At 42.0% G+C, this 19,708-nt stretch overlaps 1 protein-coding gene across 3 annotated transcripts in view; it reads right to left on the reverse strand.

Moving 5' to 3' along the window:
- Positions 1–1,007: 1,007 nt before the first annotated feature.
- Positions 1,008–19,708, reverse strand: part of AREL1 (apoptosis resistant E3 ubiquitin protein ligase 1) — a 43,160-nt gene continuing 24,459 nt past the window's right edge. For 2 of the 3 annotated variants that reach the window (XM_038545269.1, XM_038545267.1), the window contains exons 6-20: positions 15,898–16,067; positions 15,477–15,657; positions 15,023–15,270; positions 13,231–13,308; positions 12,139–12,280; positions 11,887–12,008; positions 10,848–10,923; positions 9,985–10,094; positions 9,135–9,314; positions 8,836–8,961; positions 7,573–7,702; positions 7,427–7,485; positions 5,252–5,341; positions 4,678–4,853; positions 1,008–4,572 (exon numbers count right to left, since the gene is read on the reverse strand). In XM_038545269.1, the coding sequence (XP_038401197.1) occupies positions 4,470–4,572; positions 4,678–4,853; positions 5,252–5,341; positions 7,427–7,485; positions 7,573–7,702; positions 8,836–8,961; positions 9,135–9,314; positions 9,985–10,094; positions 10,848–10,923; positions 11,887–12,008; positions 12,139–12,280; positions 13,231–13,308; positions 15,023–15,270; positions 15,477–15,657; positions 15,898–16,067 (1,991 nt within the window). In that variant the 3' untranslated portion in view covers positions 1,008–4,469. The remainder of the gene's footprint in view (positions 4,573–4,677; positions 4,854–5,251; positions 5,342–7,426; positions 7,486–7,572; positions 7,703–8,835; positions 8,962–9,134; positions 9,315–9,984; positions 10,095–10,847; positions 10,924–11,886; positions 12,009–12,138; positions 12,281–13,230; positions 13,309–15,022; positions 15,271–15,476; positions 15,658–15,897; positions 16,068–19,708) is intronic. The other variant, XM_038545268.1, reaches the window with a different exon arrangement.

A 19,708-nucleotide genomic window follows, 5' to 3' on the forward strand; every position in this document is an offset into this window, starting at 1 on the left:
TTAAGGCAGAGTCAGTGAGCACTGGTGGCCCAGTACCTGGTGTGTTCCTTAGTCTAAGCTAACCTGTCTGAGACAAACCAGCAATGTGAAAAGAGTTTGGGCCTTGATGTAAAACAGACCCAAGTCAGAAATATTAGCCTGTTTCACAACTTTTGAGACAATTTAGTGCGGAATAATTTTCAATACTACACCTAGGTGATGCTTAAGACCCTTGAGAACCTGCTGCTGAACACCAAAGAGAATCATCATCATGTTAGACCAGCCCCCAAAACCTGTTCGGGGTACAAAAGCAAAGGATTTTGTATTCAATTTAGAACATCTGGGGAAGTCTTTGCAGAAGGACCTTGTCTTTGAATATAATTCATCACATTCAGCATCAAGAATCTGAACTAGATTCTCATGGTGCAACAAAGATCTCAGAATTCTCTTTAAACTAATTGTGATGTGTAGTAATTACTATGGAGAAATTGACCTTGCTTAGTATCTTATCAAGAGCTCACATGGGCTCTTACTTTCCCCTCCTCCATTGTGACTTTTAGGACAGATTGTTTGAAAAAGGAATTGGCGCAATGACGACCATAAAAGTCAGGATAATAGTTACCTTGGGAGGGGTGGGGAGTGCTGTGGTGCTGTAATGTTTTATTTCTTGACTTGGATGGTAGTTACACGTGTGTTTCCTTTATAATTATTTATTAAGTTGTACGTGCTTGTTGACCTTTTTTTTAATCTATTGCATCTCAAAATCAAAGAAAAAAGGGAATTTATTTTTAAATAAAAGTATTACAGAACACTTAGAGCTGTTCTATTATGCTTGAGGGTCTATATGAAGCCCAAGTAGAGGCAAGGAGCCTCTGGTTCACTAGAGAATCTCTACTGTGCTCCTATGAGAAGGTTGGCTGGGCAGAGGTCTGAGAGCTCTATCTGCAGTGGTTCAGAGGTAACAACTCATGAGAAGCTGATGTTAGTATCTATGTTGGTGTTAATTCAAGAACAATCCTACCACCATCTTGAATCTTAAGAATAATTTTATGATAAACTGCAATTAATGACAAATGCTCACAGGGATCCACTCAAAGCCATAAGAGCAGCAAGTGTAAAAGATGTAGGATTGTTAACCTAAAAATATGAAGTCAGAGGGAATTTTGTTTCGTTAAGGACATCTCCTATCACTGAGGAGCTTGAGGAGGTGGAAGTAGAGCAAATATACTCTAAAAGAGTGGTGTTCAAACTAAGATTCCAATTCACTAGGTCTGGGAGATGGGGCAAAAAGAGTAAAAACAATTCCAAGGTATTTTTTTGATTTTCCAGATTGGGAACCAAGGTGTAAGGACACCATAATTACTTTTCTAACAAAACCCTGATACTTTTCCTTGTAGGCCCCAAATCAGAAATCCAGTTTTCTCTCTCTGCCAAACTTACCTCTGGTTGGAAAAGAATTGGTACCACCTGCCACCCACACTTTTGAGAAGCTGTGTTTTTGTTTGCCATGCCCAGTACCCTTGGGAGGAGGAGGTATAGAAATAAATGTGATCGTACGCAAACTAGAAGGCAATATACATCAGTTAATAGTGGTTACCTCTGGATGGCAAGCGAATTATTTCTCTTGGGCTCTTATTTCTAAATTTTCTATACTGAGTTTCCTATATAGTAAAACAACAAATGAACATTTAAAAGACAGATGAGAACAGATATCCTCAGCTTTTACAAACTGGTTTCTTCTTCATGAGCTGAGCATAAGCATTTGTCCTGCACCATGGGCCTGCCTGGCATGAACAGCATTCAGTGGAGGGTGAAACTGCAGGACTTGGGACAGGCCAGGGCTCTGTAGGTACCTTCTACTCTGAGCTCATGGCTCTTGAAGAAATTCCTGGGGAAATGTGAAAACATTTCTAAATCTTTCTTTTCCTCCTCCACCTCCAGTCTGAGCTCTGAATCGCCACTTACAGAAGTCACTTGCTCCTTAGTCCTTTTCAATATTTATTTATTTACTATACAAAATATTTACACTATCACTGCAACTGTCTGGCCCCTTTGCCTGGCCTGATGGATTTGCAGCAGGGCTTGGTCTCTAGAAAACACGCTGATGCTCTCCTTAGTGTTCACTTGGTGCTTGGTCTCCTTCAAAGACACTAAAAGGCCAGGCTAAAGTTTGGCTGGCCCCAAGTACCTGGGCCACAGGAGCATAAATAAAATTAAACTGGCTGAAGTAAGAAACGTGAAATTAACAACTGCCGGAGAAGTAACAGATATTCTTTCTTCTCTCTGAGGAGTTGTACCTTTTCCTCATACTGGCAAGTACCAAAGCAGGATTAGAAAAAAAAGGTAAAAGAAAAGGCCAAACAGAGCAAAGATACTTTGGAACAGACTTAGGAGACAGAGTGCAGTGGAGGAATAGAAAACCACAACAGTACCAAAGGGTTTTGTTAAATAGAGACCCTGGGGCTAAGGACCAACCACGGGGCTGCAGGCTGCCACAGCTGGGCTGCAGTGGCACCCAGGATGCTCTGAAAAGTGCTCCGACTAGAGCTGAAAAGGACAGATCTAGCCAAGAAAATCAAATCGAGCTCCAGCATCAGTCTCTGGAGGGCCGCTGGAGAGGAGAATGCAGAATCCAGAAGAGGAACAACTGCCAAAGAAAGTAGAACCAGCCCACATGCCCCTAGCTGGAAACCCCTCTCTAGGCCCGAGGGGCATTGTCATGTTTCCCAGGGTGATGACGAAACTTGCCTGTAGATGTCCCATGGAAAAACACGGGGGCAAGCAGCAGCACCTTGTCCTGGTCCCTGAGGAGAGCAGTGACCATGTGGCATGGAGGACCCTGGCTCAGGTGTTGAGGCCCTGATGCTGGATCCTGGCCCCCAAGAATGAGTGAGGTCAGCACCCATGCCAAGAAGGACAAATGACAACTGCAAAGGGGTGAGGTCAGGCAGCAACTCGAGCAGCTCAGGAGGGCTTGTTCCTCATGGTCCCTGGGAACGGGAGGGCTCAGACATGCTTCCAGGAGGCCGAGGCATTGCCACAAGTGCTGCCTCATCTCTGGACTCTGTGGACTTGCTGGTTTTGGCAGTAAAGATGGCTTGTAATATTCTCAGAGTTGAATGCCCCGTTGAGAATGGTAGCTCGCAGCAAAGCCTTCTTAAAAAACAGAAATGTGGAAAGTTGATGAGATTCCGAGTCTTGAAAATGTCTGCAGTCAAATTGTAATGAAAAAGGATGGTGGGATTTTCCAAAAGACAGATGCAGGTTCTCTTCAATCTCCATACAATAGTGAACCTACTAATTGTCTTCCCTTCACAGGGACTCTTTGCTGGCAACTTACAGAGTAAAGGAAGTCATGGACAGGTGGGTATTATTGTCTGACACAGCTTCTCTACATACATTCTCAGGGCCCTGACCCCGTGGACCTGTGATTAAGCACTTCAACCACTGGTCCCTTTTCCCTTGCCACAGTGCTGCTGCCAGAGAATAGCAAGCAAAGAATCAGGGATTGTTAGCATGCTATACTTACTGTCCAAATCCTCTGCTATTAAATTTTCTTTTGTAGAAAGCTGAAGAATCCCTACCTCTCAGCAGACTGCGTAAGTTGGGAGTTAAGTGGCCAGGACCAGCCACACCTGAGCGTACAGAACAAACCCAGGAACAAACATCAGTAGTCTTCAAGCCAGCCAGATGCCTACACATGCTCCTTGCCCTAGAGGAAAATCATTTTCAGCACTGGAAGCTATAGTCCAGTTATCTTTCACATTCTTGGGTCTGTTTTTCTCACTGGCTCAAATTCAAGAAAAAAGCTTAGAGTTTTTATGGATTAATGATCATTTCCAGAAATGCCTTCAGGGAAAACGCTCCTTTTCCAGTTTTGACACCACAAGAAAAGGTCCTTTTGTGCCATCAGTCTCCATTAGAGGTAGTCTGGCACCATGGCCTGAGCCTGCTATGGTGCAGGAGGACAAAACTGAAGATTGCTCATGTAGGCCACTTCCTATCTGTGCTCCTCCTGACTCCTGGTGAGAAGAGGCGATTGCCCTGCATACAGGAAGGACTCATGTGCCTGTAGGGCAAGTAGCAAGGGCTGCAGAGGGGACCTCTCAAGGGCATCAGCATAGGAAGCTGAGCAAGGCCACCCCAGCCTTCTAAGAAAGCCGGGCCCCTTTGCAATCTCCCTTAGCTATTGAAGCAGCTCCTGCTCCTGAGATCTTCTGAAAACCAGGTGAAGTGAAGCACCGTGGTCCTCTCCTCATGAATGAGCAGTACAGATTCCATACCATGCCAAAGTGGCCTGTGGGGGAGATGTGCCAGAGGCAGCGAGGGAACGACCCAGCTCATAGGTGACCCAATACTTCAGACACTGGGGCGCATGCAGCAGCTTCTGGCTGATGTTATGTGTGTGTTAGGGTCGGTGGTTGTCACGGTGTTATGTGCACCCAGGTGTTCCAGGAAGCACGGGGGCCAGGTGGGCGGCAGGAGAGTGGTCAGAGCATGCCAAAGCCCTCGCAGCCCTCACTGATGGCCAGCTGCAGCATCCGGTGCACCTCTTCATACGAGTCATATGTGGGGAGGCACAGCTGGTTAAAACTGGAAGGGCAAGGAAAGAAGTGATTCACTCAACCACCAGAAACACTGGCCAGGGCTGGGGGACCTTCCCCAGTCAGAGTGTGCCCTAAACAGTCTGGTACCTACCATGTGTGTGCAGTTGGGAGAGTGCTGTGGGTAGGAGCGGCAATAATCTGGAATGAGGGGCAGAGGGCGGCAAAACCTCCGGGTGGTAGCTGAGAGGAGCCTGTTGTGAACTGGAGTAGCCGAGCCAACTCCTCCTGGGTCAGGCTGGAAACCACAGTCCAGAACCACCTCATGACCTGGCAGGGAGAGCACAAGGTGGGGTCACACTCAGGGTACAGCCTAGGACTTGACCATGGGAAAAGAAGAGGATGCCCTGCAGTGGGAAACATGGGTAGCAATGGGGAGAGTCAATAACTTCTTCAGGAATTTATACGATCAAATCATCAGCAGGGCAGTCTCTGGTTGGCTGGTGCTATTTCTTTGCCTTGCCAATGTACCATTCCCATGGCAACTGGCTCCACAGCCCTTAGGGACCAGGGGTCCCTTTGGCTTAGACAACCACCTGTCTTTCCCTTGCATACCATTTTCCCCCCAGTTGACCTATCTGCCTCTCTGACTCCTCAGCATTTCTCTTCTGAAAGGTTTTCCTTGCGACACGGCACAGATCCAATGAAAAGAAGTGTGGCCCACTTACCTTTTCTCTGAAATGCCAGGAGCCGCCAACAACCACTGCGTGGGCTTTGAAGTCAGACACACTGATGTCCCCAGTCCCACACATCAGCAGCTGGAGAAGATAGTTCAGGTGTTACTAGGACACTTGGAGGACACACACTCAATATAAGGTCAAAATTGCCTGTGTTAACATGCAGAATATGGAATAAAGGAAGGACCAAGAAAAAGACCATGAGGTAAGATCATAATGCCAGAACTCTGCTTTAGGAAAATTATAATAGGCCAACAGTTTCTAACCAGTGTGGTAAAAAATCACACAGCTTTTAAAAAAAATAGATGCCCATGGCCTCACCCTAGACCTATTCAATCAAAATCTCCAGGAATGTGTTGGGAACTTGTGTATTTTGAAAAAGTCTCCTGTTACCGACATGTATCCCTAATTGAGAACTACTGCAGTGTGGTGGGGGCACCTGGGTGGCTCAGTGTGTTTAGTGTCTGACACTTGATTTCAGTTCAGGTCATGACCTCAGGGTCATGAGACTGAGCACCGTGTCAGGCTCCATGCTCAGTGGGAAGTCTGCTTCTCTCCCTCTGCCTCTCCCTCTGCTCATGCACATGTGCTCTTTCTCTAAAATAAGTATTTAAAAAAAAAAAAAGAATTACTGTTGTAGATTATTTTGAACTGAAACAAAAGACAAAAAAAAAAAAAGGAAAAAAGAAAACCAAGTATTTCCTGATTCTGCCCTGAACGCAGCCTGGGAATACCAGGAAGGCAGGCCCCTTCCGCTGATGAAAACCCCCAGCTCCATTTTTAAATTTGTCAGATGGCCTTTCCTGTTTCTCAGGATCCATCCTTCTTTTGTGGACTGAACTTTTACCACCTTCCCTTCAGCCCTGCCTCTACTTGATCAGATAAATCAAAAAGTATACCAAAAAATGAGAACATTAATTATTATCAGAGGCCTGAACATTTTGCTGGTGTCCTAATTTGGTTTGGATCCTGCATGTGACTTAGTAGACTGCGAGTACTCCTTCAATAGCTATAAAGAATGGTATGTCCTCATCAAGAGACAAGAAAAGTCCACATTAAGCCTGAGGAGCTTTAGCTCCTTCAAAAAGAACCTGCTTAAGCTAATGAGTAAGAATGGGGCATGGAATGACCCTAAGAGACTGTGTCCTCCCCTTCCTACTCACTTTTACAAACTGTTACAAATGTTATGCTTTCTGATAAAAAATGCACCAGTACCTATTCCTCAGCCCAAAAAAATAACAGCACTAGATGAGAGGTCTTTAGGAAACTGTAGGCTCTGAGATGGAGCATTCATTTTGTTTGAATTTCATGTCTCAAAGTATAAATGTGATGAAAATCACATACAACTTTGATTCTTGTTCTCGAGGCCAATTCAGTTAATATGAATAAACATTGCACAAGACCATGTGAAATTATTTTTTTCTCATTTTTGAAGAAGAATCTCTTCCTTACAGGAAAGAGTTTGCAAAAACACACTCTTCATAAAGGCTGTGGGAAATTGCCTTGTATGTTTCATTTGTGAGCAACAGATAAATGACCAACTTATTTTATTTTTTGCCCACAACTTCAATTTTTGATAATTATAGAATGGTATTCACCATTTTTTGTCCATTTTTTGGTTGTTACAGGATCTGTGATAAGAAGATATTAACTGTATAGTGTTGTAGCCCAAAACTTTGAAATATGTCACATCTTTTGGTTTGCCTCCTTCCCTGAAATGTAGTTCCATGAGGGCAGAGACTCTGTCCTATTCATTGCTAGCTCCCCAACTGCTTCAAACATCCATGTCTTACAGGAAATACTTAATAAATAGCCCCTGAATAAATAAATTCTACTATTCCCTTAAATCTTTAAATGTCATAGGATTTACAAGGTCTGTACACAATACTAATGTTCTTTACTATTCAACCAGTATCAATAATACTTGAATAAACAACTATTAATTATTACTCTTCAAAAAGAATTAGTTATTTGGTTTCTAATTTTCATATTCTAATGTTTTGAAAGCAAGAGAAAGGGTCAATGCATGGAAGAGTGACAAAAGCGAAACCAATTCTTCCATAAAGGACTTTCCCACCACATCTCACAACAGAAGATGTAACAACCTGGTTCCTATGAGCACATTCACAGACTCAAGAGTGGGAGTCTATAATTATAAGCACTTACCTCAAGCTCGTTTTCATCAAAAATAGCCAAGAGGTTCTCAGGAACCAACTCATTCAGGCCTGAAACAAAGTAGCCAAGTTAAAGCCACATCCACACCATGGATACAGAGGTTTTTATCTCAAGGCCAAGAGTAGACAGGTTCTTACCTTTTAGGAAGTGTTCCACCTCCTCTTTCACTTGACTGGCCAGCCGATATTGGGCCAATAGATTTAAATAGAAAATTTTATTTGCATTGGTGACTGGGGTTTGAGCTCCACCTGTCATGAGTTCTACAACCTGAAAGAAGAGGCAAAAGACAGATGGGGGAGGCTGTGGATGGGAGTTATCAGATGACACCTACCCAGTCCTGTGTTTACGTCTTGTAAACACAGCTAGCCATGAGTTTCTGCTGCATGTTCAACCTCTCAACACATCTAGTTTTATATAGTTACTAAGCTCCAGCAATCCTACCACTGTTGCCTATCCCACTGGCGACTAGGGTATCAGAGTGAGTCTTCTCTGATATGGTGATATAATTGGAAGATATCATGGATCCTTGTTAGCAATATGCTAACGTCTCTATGATCCAAAATTAAGGCCCTAGTGACTTCTCTTAAACCCCTGAGCCTACTTATTTGAAAATGAGTAAGGCCAGACAAGTAATGAAGAAGTGTTTTTAGATTTCAGAAATTCTAGAATGGGAACAAATATTCCTTAATCTTCCCAATGTGTTCACAGAGGCCATGTGATTATCAGTACAACAGATTCAGTAATCATAATTTTTTAGTCCTTGCTATTTTACTTTCAACTGTATATTACTGCAACTTTACTGTCATAATTATTATCTAATACTACTTAACATAAACAACCAAATTTGCATCAGAAATGTTTTTGGCCAAAAAACAATTCTAATTAAAAAAATTTTTTTTAGTTAAATTAAATTAAAAAAAGAAATGTTTTGGCCACGAATTTTCTAGTAAGGAAGCTGAAAAATATACAGGCACAGTGTTAAAATAGGAGTTACATACATCACGACTCTGGAAATTGAGAAAGACATTACTGTCCCTCCCAAAGCTGCTTGTGCAGTGACACTTGATTATTACTCAGTTCTTTTTCTACTGGAAAGTAGGAATGGGTGGGATATATGAGTACATGTGTCTTTTGCTCCATCATATGGACCAAGATCATCAAGCTGTGGGATGCAAGGTCCTGATATGGTTGCCACTAGTCCCACGAGCCTATTTACATTTAATGAGAATAAAATAAAGTGGAAAATTCAGTTACTTGGTGAATAACTTGGCACATTTTGGGTGTTCAAAGACAGCACTGATAGAGAACGTTTCCACCACTGCTGAAAGCTCTAGGAGGTAGCCCTACTCTAGAGGAGGCTGGAAACCATGGGACCCAGAGGCTTTGGTTCTCTTTCTCACCTTATCCAGTTGACCTGATTTGTTATATTTCTCTTCTGCAAAGACCAGCTCCATCTCACTCATGTCATTATTGAGGATGAAGCAAACTTTAGATTTGTAGAATTCTGGGTCATCTGTTTCAAAGTACTGGGAAGACAGAAAGACAGAACAGAACATGACTAATCTTACCCAGAAATGAAATCTGTAACTGTTTGGAACCACTTACCCCTTCAACCTTAAGAACAATAAGTTCAGAGCAGAGGGATTCCAGAATTAATGGCTAGGGGCCTTAGTTAAAAAATGTATACCTAAGACTTTACCTTGTAATGCATACGTAGTCCTATGATTTGAGCCAAGAAAGAGCGGGTGAAGCGAGCCCGGACCAATTGCTTATAGGCTCCTCCTAGAGAGGACTCATAGAGACACTTGCCCACCAGCCGCCCTGCAAACTCATACATTTTTAAGCGTAGATGAGCAGGGCGATTAGGGTTGGGATGTACCTGTCAAAGAGATTAAAAGGCTCTGGGTCATTTTTCTTCAAGCTTAGTTCTGGAAAGACCCTCCCCACCAACTCCATCCCAAGGGAACAAGAATTTCAGTGTTAGAATCAAAAAGTCATCTAAATGGTATTAGTTGTTTGGTAGCTACCATGAATAATTTAGAGTGACTGGATGATAGAGGGCAAAGATGGACTTACAGTAAGTGGAAGAATCTTCCATTAAGTTTGTGGTCCCTGGCTGAGTATGGAAGTCAACCAGTGGATGATGTGCTGCCTTTCCCCTAAACCAGAACTTCTTTCAAACAAAGTCTACTTCTCTACTCCTGATACCTCTGCCTATTCAAAGATCTAGTACAGAATTCAATGCCTTAGGTACGTTTTGAGAAAATGGCTTAATCATTTATAACAATAATTAGAATAGTCATTGTACTATACTACTTTTTAGTCAAATACTCATCTGTCTGCATTTTCTCACTTTACAGATGAAATAATAAAGGCAAAAAAGAGGGAGGCAATCTAATTTGGGTTCATATTGTAAATATCAAAGTTAAGAACAAGACACAGGTTGTCAAATTCCTAGGACACTTTCATGATCTCAAACCCTTCTTACACTATCCACTATAACACAATTGGCATTTTTCCACCCACTCATGGAGAAGTCACAAACTCACTAATGCTTGGTTGTTGTCACTGAATCGAGTGAACAGCTGATTGGTGGTATCAAACAGTGCTTTGCAGATTAGCTCAAACCATTCTCGGCGAGGTCCTCCCCAGTCTAGAGCTGAAAAGTATAATAAAAATAAAAAGTGGGGGCGCTTAGGTTGCTCAGTGGGTTAAGCAGTTGACTCGATTTTGGCTCAGGTCATGATCTCAGGGTCATGAGATTGAGCCCTGAGATGGGCTCTGCACTCAGCAGGGAGTCTGCTTGGGATTTTCTCCCTCTCTCTCTGCCCCTCCCCCTGCTGGCACACGTGCACGCTCTTGCGCTCTCTAAATAAATAAATATTTTTTAAAAAGCAACTCTAGCTTACCACCTTTTATTGCTTGTGTCTGTCTATTCATCTTTCAACACGTTCCACCTTCCTTCCATTCCACTACATTAGTGTTTCCCCATTCCAACCCACCTAAACTGTGGCGCTTTTTTTTTTTTTTAATTCTGTAGAATTAAAGGATTCAAGATATTCTATTCACTAAGTTAATGCCCCTTAGTATGGAAACAGGAGCTCAGATGTCCCACGAAATGGACATTTCTTTTGTTCTATAAAGGTCACTTTCCCTTCTGGTCCACTCTTAGAACCTGCCCTCCCAGTCCCTTTGTCTGTGCTCTACAAGCTCCACCAAGCCACCTGCCTGTCAATACCACCTTTTCTGTTTTGACTCATGACTTCTTTTTCCTTTAGAAAAATAAACTGGCACAGGGGCAGAGGTGGGAGTAGGGGGATATTTTTTTTTATTTGCAGAGAGCAAGTAATGGGGCGGGGGGAGGAGTGGGGAAGATTGTTAAAGAAAATGAACATGAACTTTAAAAACTGACCTTCTTCATCTTGGAAAACCACTTCAAAGTTCTTGCTCCAATCTGAGATTGAGAAATTCCGAGTGGCTTTCAGAGACTGAAAAGCAGTGAAGGGAAGGAAACTGTCAGGAGACTGGCTGGCAACTCTTGGGTGTTAAAAGGAAAAACACAAGAATATTGCCTCTGTCCCTTTAACAATTAGTACTTGGAGGAGATGCAGTCCTCATAAATAAACTTTAACCATCTCATTTCATATTTAAAGTGCACATATCTCCAGAAGAAATTTAAGATTTTAAAAAACAATCTAATTCATCTTTGTACCATTGCTTTGTTGAGCAGTTGAAGCTTTTTTTTTTTATGCTCATTTTATTAATGAGAAAACTCTTGCATAAAGAAATAAAAGGACTCAAATTAGTAAGCTGTCAGCAAGAGAACCAAGGAGTCCTGGTTTTTAGTCAAGTACAGTGTCCACTGGAACTCTTTACCCACAAGGCTATGTTCAGACACAGAGAATGTGGCTGAGAAAAGGGGTTTCCAGTCACACCTACCAGAGCCAAACATCACAAACACTTTCTGGACAGGGACCAAACCTTCTCATTCTTGAGGAATGCAACAACTATGCCAGTGTCTGCGCAGTGGAGACAGACACACATCAGGTGTTCCTTTTCCCTCAGACCAGAGTGACAACAAAAATCATTTCCTCTTAACCCAACAAGAGCTCTTCTCTTTCAGGAATTCAAGAACAACAATGTTCTTCTGTACCAACTACTTCTACCTTCCCTACACAGAAGTTCTATGAGATGGTTCAGGAACTAGTTCAGTAAAGATTGTAAAGCCACGGTGTCCACTAGTCTCTCCCTTCAATAATAGGTCTTGAACAAATTTACCCCAAACTTAGTATAATTAAACACAGAGAAGAGCAGTCTTTAATAGATATGTTTAGAGAGAAGAGAAATTTGGGTTTCATAAAAAAGATGGCCTGCAGGACATAACCAAACACCAAAGGGGTTTCTAGTTCCAAAACCCTGACAAGTGATGACAGAAATTAACCTTTACGCACCGATTCCAACAAGGTGTGTCTGCTGACTTTCAGGGTGACTTTGGAATGTGGTCTTTTCATATGTACCTGCCGAAGCTCTCGCTGGAAAAAGTTCACCTTGTCCTGAAAGGTCTCAGAGCCTCCTAAGGAGCAACAAGATCCATCATGATGACAGCCTCATTCCAAGACATCTGTGTAGTCCACTCTGCACCTTCAGACACCCAGGTGGGTAGGGTCGCTGCTTTCCCTGTCAGAATCCCTGTTCAATCTTACCTATATTCTTATGGAGGGAGCGGATGAAAGTGGCTGCTAGAATGTTCCTCTCCTTACAGCTGAGCTCCACAGGCGGCTGAATGCCATCATCTACCACCAGGGTGAGGAGCTTATGAACAGGGTCAGGGCCAAGGTATGAAAACTAACAAAGAAAAAAAAAAAAAGGCATTAACCTTTAAAACCCTCAAATCCAGCAAAAACTTTCCATATCCCTAACCTTCAGTATCAACCAATAAACAAGTTAAGCCTGTTCTCTCTAAGAGACTATCTCCTAGGAGTATATCGCCTGTTTTTCATTTCAGTACTCTACAATCCAATTGTATTTTAAATTATTTGAGTCACCGAGACTGGCTTTAGCGACGATCACAGGCAACATTACAGATCTCCTAACATAAAATATAGGAAGATTGAAGGCAGTAAAGATATATCAAGCGTATGACTACCTGACGAGGTTGGACGGACTGGCTGGAGGAAAGCGACTCACCCTGAGATTCCAAAAGCTCAGAAAAGTTAGAAGAAATGTTTTTAATATATGAGAATGCTGGGACGCCTAGGTGGCTCAGCAGTTAAGTGTCTGCCTTTGGCTCAGAGCATGATCCTGGAGACCCGGGATCGAGTCCCACGTTGGGCTCCGTGCATGGAGCCTGCTTCTCCTTCTGTCTGTGTCTCTGCCCCTCTCTCTCTGTGTCTCTCATGAATAAATAAATAACATCTTAAAAAAAAAAAAAAAAGAGAGAGAGAGAATGCTAATTCTAAAAGAGCAAGCTTCAGCACACTGGGAAACCAAGCTGGAGCCAGAACTGCCAAGACTCTCTCCATTTACTTAGTCTCGGGGGCAAAAGATAACTGTGGAAAAATTCTGACTTGCTACTAATTCCTGTTTCTGTAGGTATGTGTCCTTCTAGAAATTCTATATTCTCTATGCCATGCTGTGGGGGGAAAAATGACCCTTTCTGTCCGTATTTGGCAATGAACCCTGTCACAGTAAGAACTTCCAGAAACACCGACGGCCCTTTGAGGAAAAAAGAAAAGGTAGAAACATCCCAGGGTTGGAGTCTGCTTAGCACAAACCAGATGGAAGGTTCAACTTACTTTTGTTCCTGGGCACACTCGGAAGGTATAAAGGCGCCAGGGAATGATTTTCAGGTAAAATTCCTTCACTGAGAATTGCTAGAGGACCAACACACAGAAAAGGAAGTGAATGATAAAATAAAAAGGGTCTATGTGGGTACTGTACTGAAAAAAACAGAGTTCCTAACCTCCATTTCTCATTACCTTTTCCCTCTAGGGATGAAGAGGATAATTCTGTATTGCTAACATCAAATCAATAATATCTATTTTATCTTAAAATAGCTTAAAGATATTACTCTGACAATGCAATTTTGCAGAGAGGCATTTGATAATCTTGACACTCAAGTCTTACTACCATTTTTAAATGCCTGAGATCAGGTTTGCACTTTATGAGCAAACATTTCACCTAGAAGCAATCAAAATCTCCTCCTGCTCAGCTGGGTGCTGCTCAAACTTCCTCAAAGGATACAGGATACCAATGACCTACACCCACTGCTCTATCTCTATTAGGATGGTACCAAGGATCTGCCACAGGAGGGCAGGTGGGGGATGGGAGGGCAAAGGTGGTGGGATGGTTTCAAAGAAAAAAGTTCATAAAAATAGGTAAGCATACAGAAGGGTCTCTTTATACCATTATATTAAAAAAAGAAAAGGCAAAGCAATAACTTTAAATCTAAAAAAACTGTTACATAAATGTATAAATCATACTTTTCCTTGATTTTTAAAAAACTCTTCATGAAGAAATTTTCAAACACATGCTAAAGAAGAGAAAACGATATAATGACCCAACACCAGGTTTAACAGTTATCAATTCATAGTCAATCTTGTTTCATCTCTACCTCACCTTGGCCCTCATTCCCATTCCCCTAGTCCAAAGTAGGCAGAAGGGCTAGATTTTTAAATGATAAACCACACATAGCAAAGTCTGAAGTAGAACAAAATTACAACTGTTTTGGTTACGAGATTAAAGGGATGTGATGGGATGTTTGAAGAGCTTATTTTCCTGTGATCTGAATGAATAAGCAAAATACAAATATTAAAAAGAAAATTCCTAAAACAAAGTGCCTCTTAGCCCAGGGGCCTTGGGAAGTTCACCTCCTTGCCTCTGCCAAAATTTCTCTATTCCAATCCTTTTTGCCTGATACTGACATGCATTTATTGTGGTTTCATGAAGCACAGGATGAAAGATCAAACTCTTTCAAAAGAGCATAAGGAACCAACAGTAATTTTTCTACCAGTGAAAATTTTTTAACGGTCAAAAGTAGCTTTCTTTAAAACTCTAAGAGCCATGCCTTGAAAAATCTTCCCAGGGGCAATCAAAGGGCAGAATGCCTCTGGTGCTCTGAAGCACAAGGTACAAGGAATTGCTACACAGAATTTTCTTTTAGTCCAATCCAAACAGGTGCAACAAAAAAGAGGGAACCATCTTCTGATGCTCAATCTTAAGTAGCCTCTCTCAGTATTCCAGAAAGCCTACAAGTCAATGATCTTGCCCTGACCCTCACACTAATACTCTGAGCTTTTACTACCTATGGCCAATTATATGCAGATTCAGGCAGCAGGATTTTGAGATAAGAATGGGAGAGCCAAGGGCATCTGGGTGGCTCAGTCAGTAAGCCTCTAGCCAAAGGCTCAGGTCATGCTCCCAGGGTCCTGGAATTAAGCCCCACATCAGTCTCCCTGTTCAGTGGGGAGCCTACTCCTCCCTCTCCCTGTGTGTCTCCCCCTGCTCACACCCTCTCTCTCACTCTAATAAATAAATAAAATTTGAAAAAAAAAAAGAGAGAGAGAGAGAGAGAATGGGCGGTCCAACCTTTGGTGACACGTAGCAATACACCTTCTTGGGTTTCTTCACCTTCTCAGGGGTCTGGCACTCAGAGGGTGAGTCTTCATCTTCCTCCTCCAGGGCTGTGGAAGGCCGGCGCTGGGAGGAGCTCATGTGCATGGGTGGGAGGTGCCAAGGTGTGCTGGTACAGTTGGTGGCATTATAAAGATAAGCCTCAAAGTAAATGCTCACTCCTGAGGTGGACACGTTGCGTTCAACGATATTCTTCTCGTTCTCTGAAGTATAACAAGGAATAAGGTTTTAGAGTCAGAGACAGGGGACAAGAGAAATGACCTATCACTAGACCTTCAGTCTGTAGGACTCTAAAAGCCAGTTCTGGCTCAAATAGCAAATGTTTGTGAGGCTGGTCAGAAGGGTGCAGACACACAAGGAATAAGTGGCCTAGGAATGGAACTAAATCACAGCTTTTCTTTCAACTCACCACTTAGGACAATAATGTCAAATTCACCATTATTGATTGGCTGATTTTGGTATGAAATGCAGGCATGGAAGCAGCCGCGAGAATGCAGGGTGAGTCGCAAGAACACCTGGCAGGTCTGCCTGTTGGATGTCACTGACTTCTCGAATGAGACACTGCTGCTCTCTTCTTCTTGAGGGCCGAGCTATAGGAGGAAGACAGAGAGCATCACTGAACATTTATGATTTTCTCTACTGCAGGGCAATTTACTCTTTACATAGAATTTTCTTATGGACAAGCTGGTCCAAGTCTCATAATTACTAATGAGGTGGGCACGGCCAGACAAGGACGGGCAGACAGCACAGAAGTCAGGGTGGCGATGCAAGGAAGTGGATCAGAGAGGATGAGAATGACAGAAAAAGGAGGAGGAAAGGAAACCGCTCACCTCATGGATGGACAAACTGTAATTGTGCTCGTCTCTCAAAGAAGCGGAATTGTTGGTAGGGTTGTCATACTCATCTCGGGGCACTATCTGAAGGGTGTGTGGCTGTCCACAGGTCAACACAAGAGTAGAAAAATGGCACACTATTTTGGTCTTGGAAGGAACCACCATTCCTGGAATAGACAATGGAATCTCATCCTTAGGGGGGGGGGCTTTTCAGAGCATGAAGATCTCTTCAATCAGTGAGTCCCAGAGAGCTGGGTCCCACTCTATTCCTAGGGATAAGCGCCACCACTAAGAGGATGAGGGAAAAAAAGAAAAAGATTAATTCAAATGAACCAGGGAGCTCATTTTCACAAATTTCTAACCATTGCTGCACTAAACAAAATGAGAAAACTCACAGGAAACAGAACTGAGAGTTACGTAGTGCCTATAGTACCACTGGGAACCTACAAGTGAGGCAGGCCTCAGAAATAAGTGCTAAACAACCATCAAACAAAAAGCCCTGAAACACTTAGCTGTAAATCTAAGGACACACGCACAAGACTTCTATGTTGAAAACTACAAAATGCACATGAAAGAAATGAAGAGGCCAGTGTGAAGTCAAAGGTTACCATGTTTACGAACTAGCAGATTCAACACAGTAGAGGTGTCAATCCTCCCCAAGTAATACACAGGTTTAATGCCATTCTTATCAAAATCTCAGGAAGAGTCTTTGTAGCTACAGAAAATACTGTTCTAAAATTTGTATGGAAAGAGAAAGGATCTAGAGTAGCAGAAAACAATCCTGAAAAAGAGTAAAGCGAGAAGAGTCAGTTTACCCAATTTCAGGATTTACCATACTAGCTACAGTAATCTGGATTCTGTAGTACTGATGGAGGGACAGACCCACAGATCAATGGAACAGAACAGACAACCTAGAAACAGACTCCTACAAATATGACTAACCAATCTTTAACAAAGGTACAAAAAAAGGCAATGTAATAGGGGAAAGGGCAATGTCTTTTCAAGAAACTGTGCTGGAACAACTAGACACCGATAAGCAAATAAATAAAAAAATAAAAATCTTGACACAGTATACAAAAATTAACTAAAAATGGATCATGGCACATGAGATGAGCACGCTGGATGTTATACTCTATGTTGGCAAATTGAATTTAAACTAAAAAAAGAAAAGAAAAATTTTTTTGGCAACTTGGTCTTTGCCTAGTTTAAAACAAACAAAATGGATCATGGCCTTATATATAAAATGTAAAACTTCTAGGGAAAAAAGCACAGGAGGAAATCTTTGGGATCTACACTAGTCAGAGTTCTCAGATACCTAAAGCGTGAATCCTTAAAAGAAAAAATTTAAAAACTGACTTCATCAGAATTAAAAACTTTTGCTTTGTGAAAGACTATGCAAAGTGGATAAAAAGAAAAGCTAAAGATTGATAGAACATATTGCAAACTACATATGTAACGGAGGACAAGTATGTAGAATATATGAAGAATTCTCAATATTTAAAAAAAATCCAATTAGGAAATGGGCAGAAGACATTTCACCAAAGAGCATATACAAATGGCAAATAAGCACAGGAAAAGATGTTCAGCATCATTAACCATTAGGGAAATGCAGATTAAAACTACCCACCCTTAACAGAATGGCTAAAATAAAAAACAGAGACAATATCAAATGCTGGCAAGAATGTGAAGAAACTGGATCATTCGTGCATTGCTGGTAGGAATGTAAAATGCCACAGGCACTCCAGAAAAGAGTTTGTCAGTTTCTTAAAAATACTAAGTGTGTAACTACCATACAACCCAGTAATTACATTCCTGGGCATTTATAACAAAGTAATGACAACTCATGTTTACACAAAAACCTGTTCATGAATTCTCACAGGTTTATTCATAACAGCCCCAAACTGAAAACAATCCAAATGTCCTTCATCTGGTGAATGGTTAAACTATGGGACATTCACACTGTGGAATGAATGACACTCAGAAATAAAAAGAAACCAACTACTGATACACTCAACAACTTGGATAAATCTTTAGGGAATTATGCTGAGTAAAATATAATTCCAATTATGTAACATTCTTGAAACTACAAAATTACAGAAATGGAGAAGGGATTAGTGGGCTGCCAGGGGTTAAGAAACAGGTGGGAGGAAAAATGGATGTGGCTACAAAAAGGCAACATAAGGATCCCTGTGGTGATGGAAATGTGTTGACCCTGACTGTATCACTGTCAATTACCTGGCTGTGATATTGTACTTTAGTTTTGTAAGTCCTACTACCACTGGGGAAAATTGGGTCAATGGTACACCAGATCACTCTGTATTATTTCTTACAACTGCAGGAGAATCTATAATTATCTCAAAATGAAGAGTTTAATTTTAATTTAAACATAAAAGGGCTGGGTGCCTGGGTGGCTCAGTATATAATCTCGGGGTCCTGGGATCGAGTCCTGCATCGGGCTCCCTGCTCAGTGGGGAACCTGCTTCTCCCTCCCGCTCTGCTGCTCCCCCTGCTTGTGCTCTTTTTCTAATAAAAAAATAAAATCTTTACAAAAAAGGGGGGCTGATACATATTGTAAGGATATGACCTGTTATCCACTGGTGGCAAGGAGGTGGGGTGATGATAACTCCTGTGGAAATGAGTCTGTGAGTGAGTCACTGAAGTAAAGGAGGAGGGGTATATGGAGAAGGAGATGGCTTGGGAACCATCCTGTCCACAGCCTTCCTCTGTAAGAAAAGAAAACTGAGGACCAGTCAAGCAAAGATACATGAATCTTAAGACCCCTCTTCTTATGATTTGACTCCAAAAGGTTCCCAAAGTCCTCTCATTTCTGTGGATACCAACCTGGCCAGTACTTAATGACACCCTTAAAAGGAAGCCAAGGCAGGGCACACAGAGCAGATAGGATCTTTATACACTGAACAGATTTGCTGCAGAATTAGAAGTCAGAGATTGTACCTTTAGGCTTCAAAGTCAGTGAGCACCTATTATCTGGCATAAAGGAGATAATATATCATCTGGCATAAAGGAGATGAGTGGGGAAAAAAGTAGAGACCGAGTTCTCAATTCTTAGATACCAGCAGCTCGGGCAGACACTCTGCCATGAGAAGTAACACACATATGGGTGGCAAGGGTGGAATTAGGGTAAGGGGCTTTTACTTGAAAAGATTTCAAAAATCAGAAGAATTTGCCTTTCATCTATCCTGGCACCCTTACCCCTTAAGAAATCACTAGGCCGATGACCCAACAATTCTACTCATAGAGAAATAAAACCGTACATCCACACAAAAACTTGGACACAAGAATTCACAGCAGCCAAAAGCAAAAACAGCCCCAAATGTCCATCAGTTGACAAATGGATAAATAAAAGGTGGTATAGCCACACAATAGAATGTCATTTAGCAGTAAAAAGAAATGAAGTCCTGATTCATGCTATAGCATGAATAAAACTTAAAAGCACTATGCTAAGTCAAAGAGGTAGTCACGAAAGGTCATATATTTTATGATTACACTTATATAAAATGTCTGGAGTAGGCCAATCTACAGAATGGATAAAGGGTTACTTAGGGATGGGGAGGTCTGGGGGAAATGCGGAGTGATTGTGAACGGGTACAGGATTTCTTTTTGGGGTGACGAAAATGCTCTAAAACTGACTGTGGTGCTGGCTGTGCAACTCTGAGTTTTTAAAGCCGTGAAACTGTGTATTTTAACTGGGTGAATTATGTGGTGTGGGCATTAAATCTTAATAAAGGTGTATTGTTACAAAGCGAGGCAGAAAAATAAAGGAAGATAGGGATAGGGAAAGGGAGGC

This window comes from Canis lupus, chromosome 8, assembly GCF_011100685.1.
Source record: "Canis lupus familiaris isolate Mischka breed German Shepherd chromosome 8, alternate assembly UU_Cfam_GSD_1.0, whole genome shotgun sequence".
Lineage (NCBI taxonomy): Eukaryota > Metazoa > Chordata > Mammalia > Carnivora > Canidae > Canis > Canis lupus.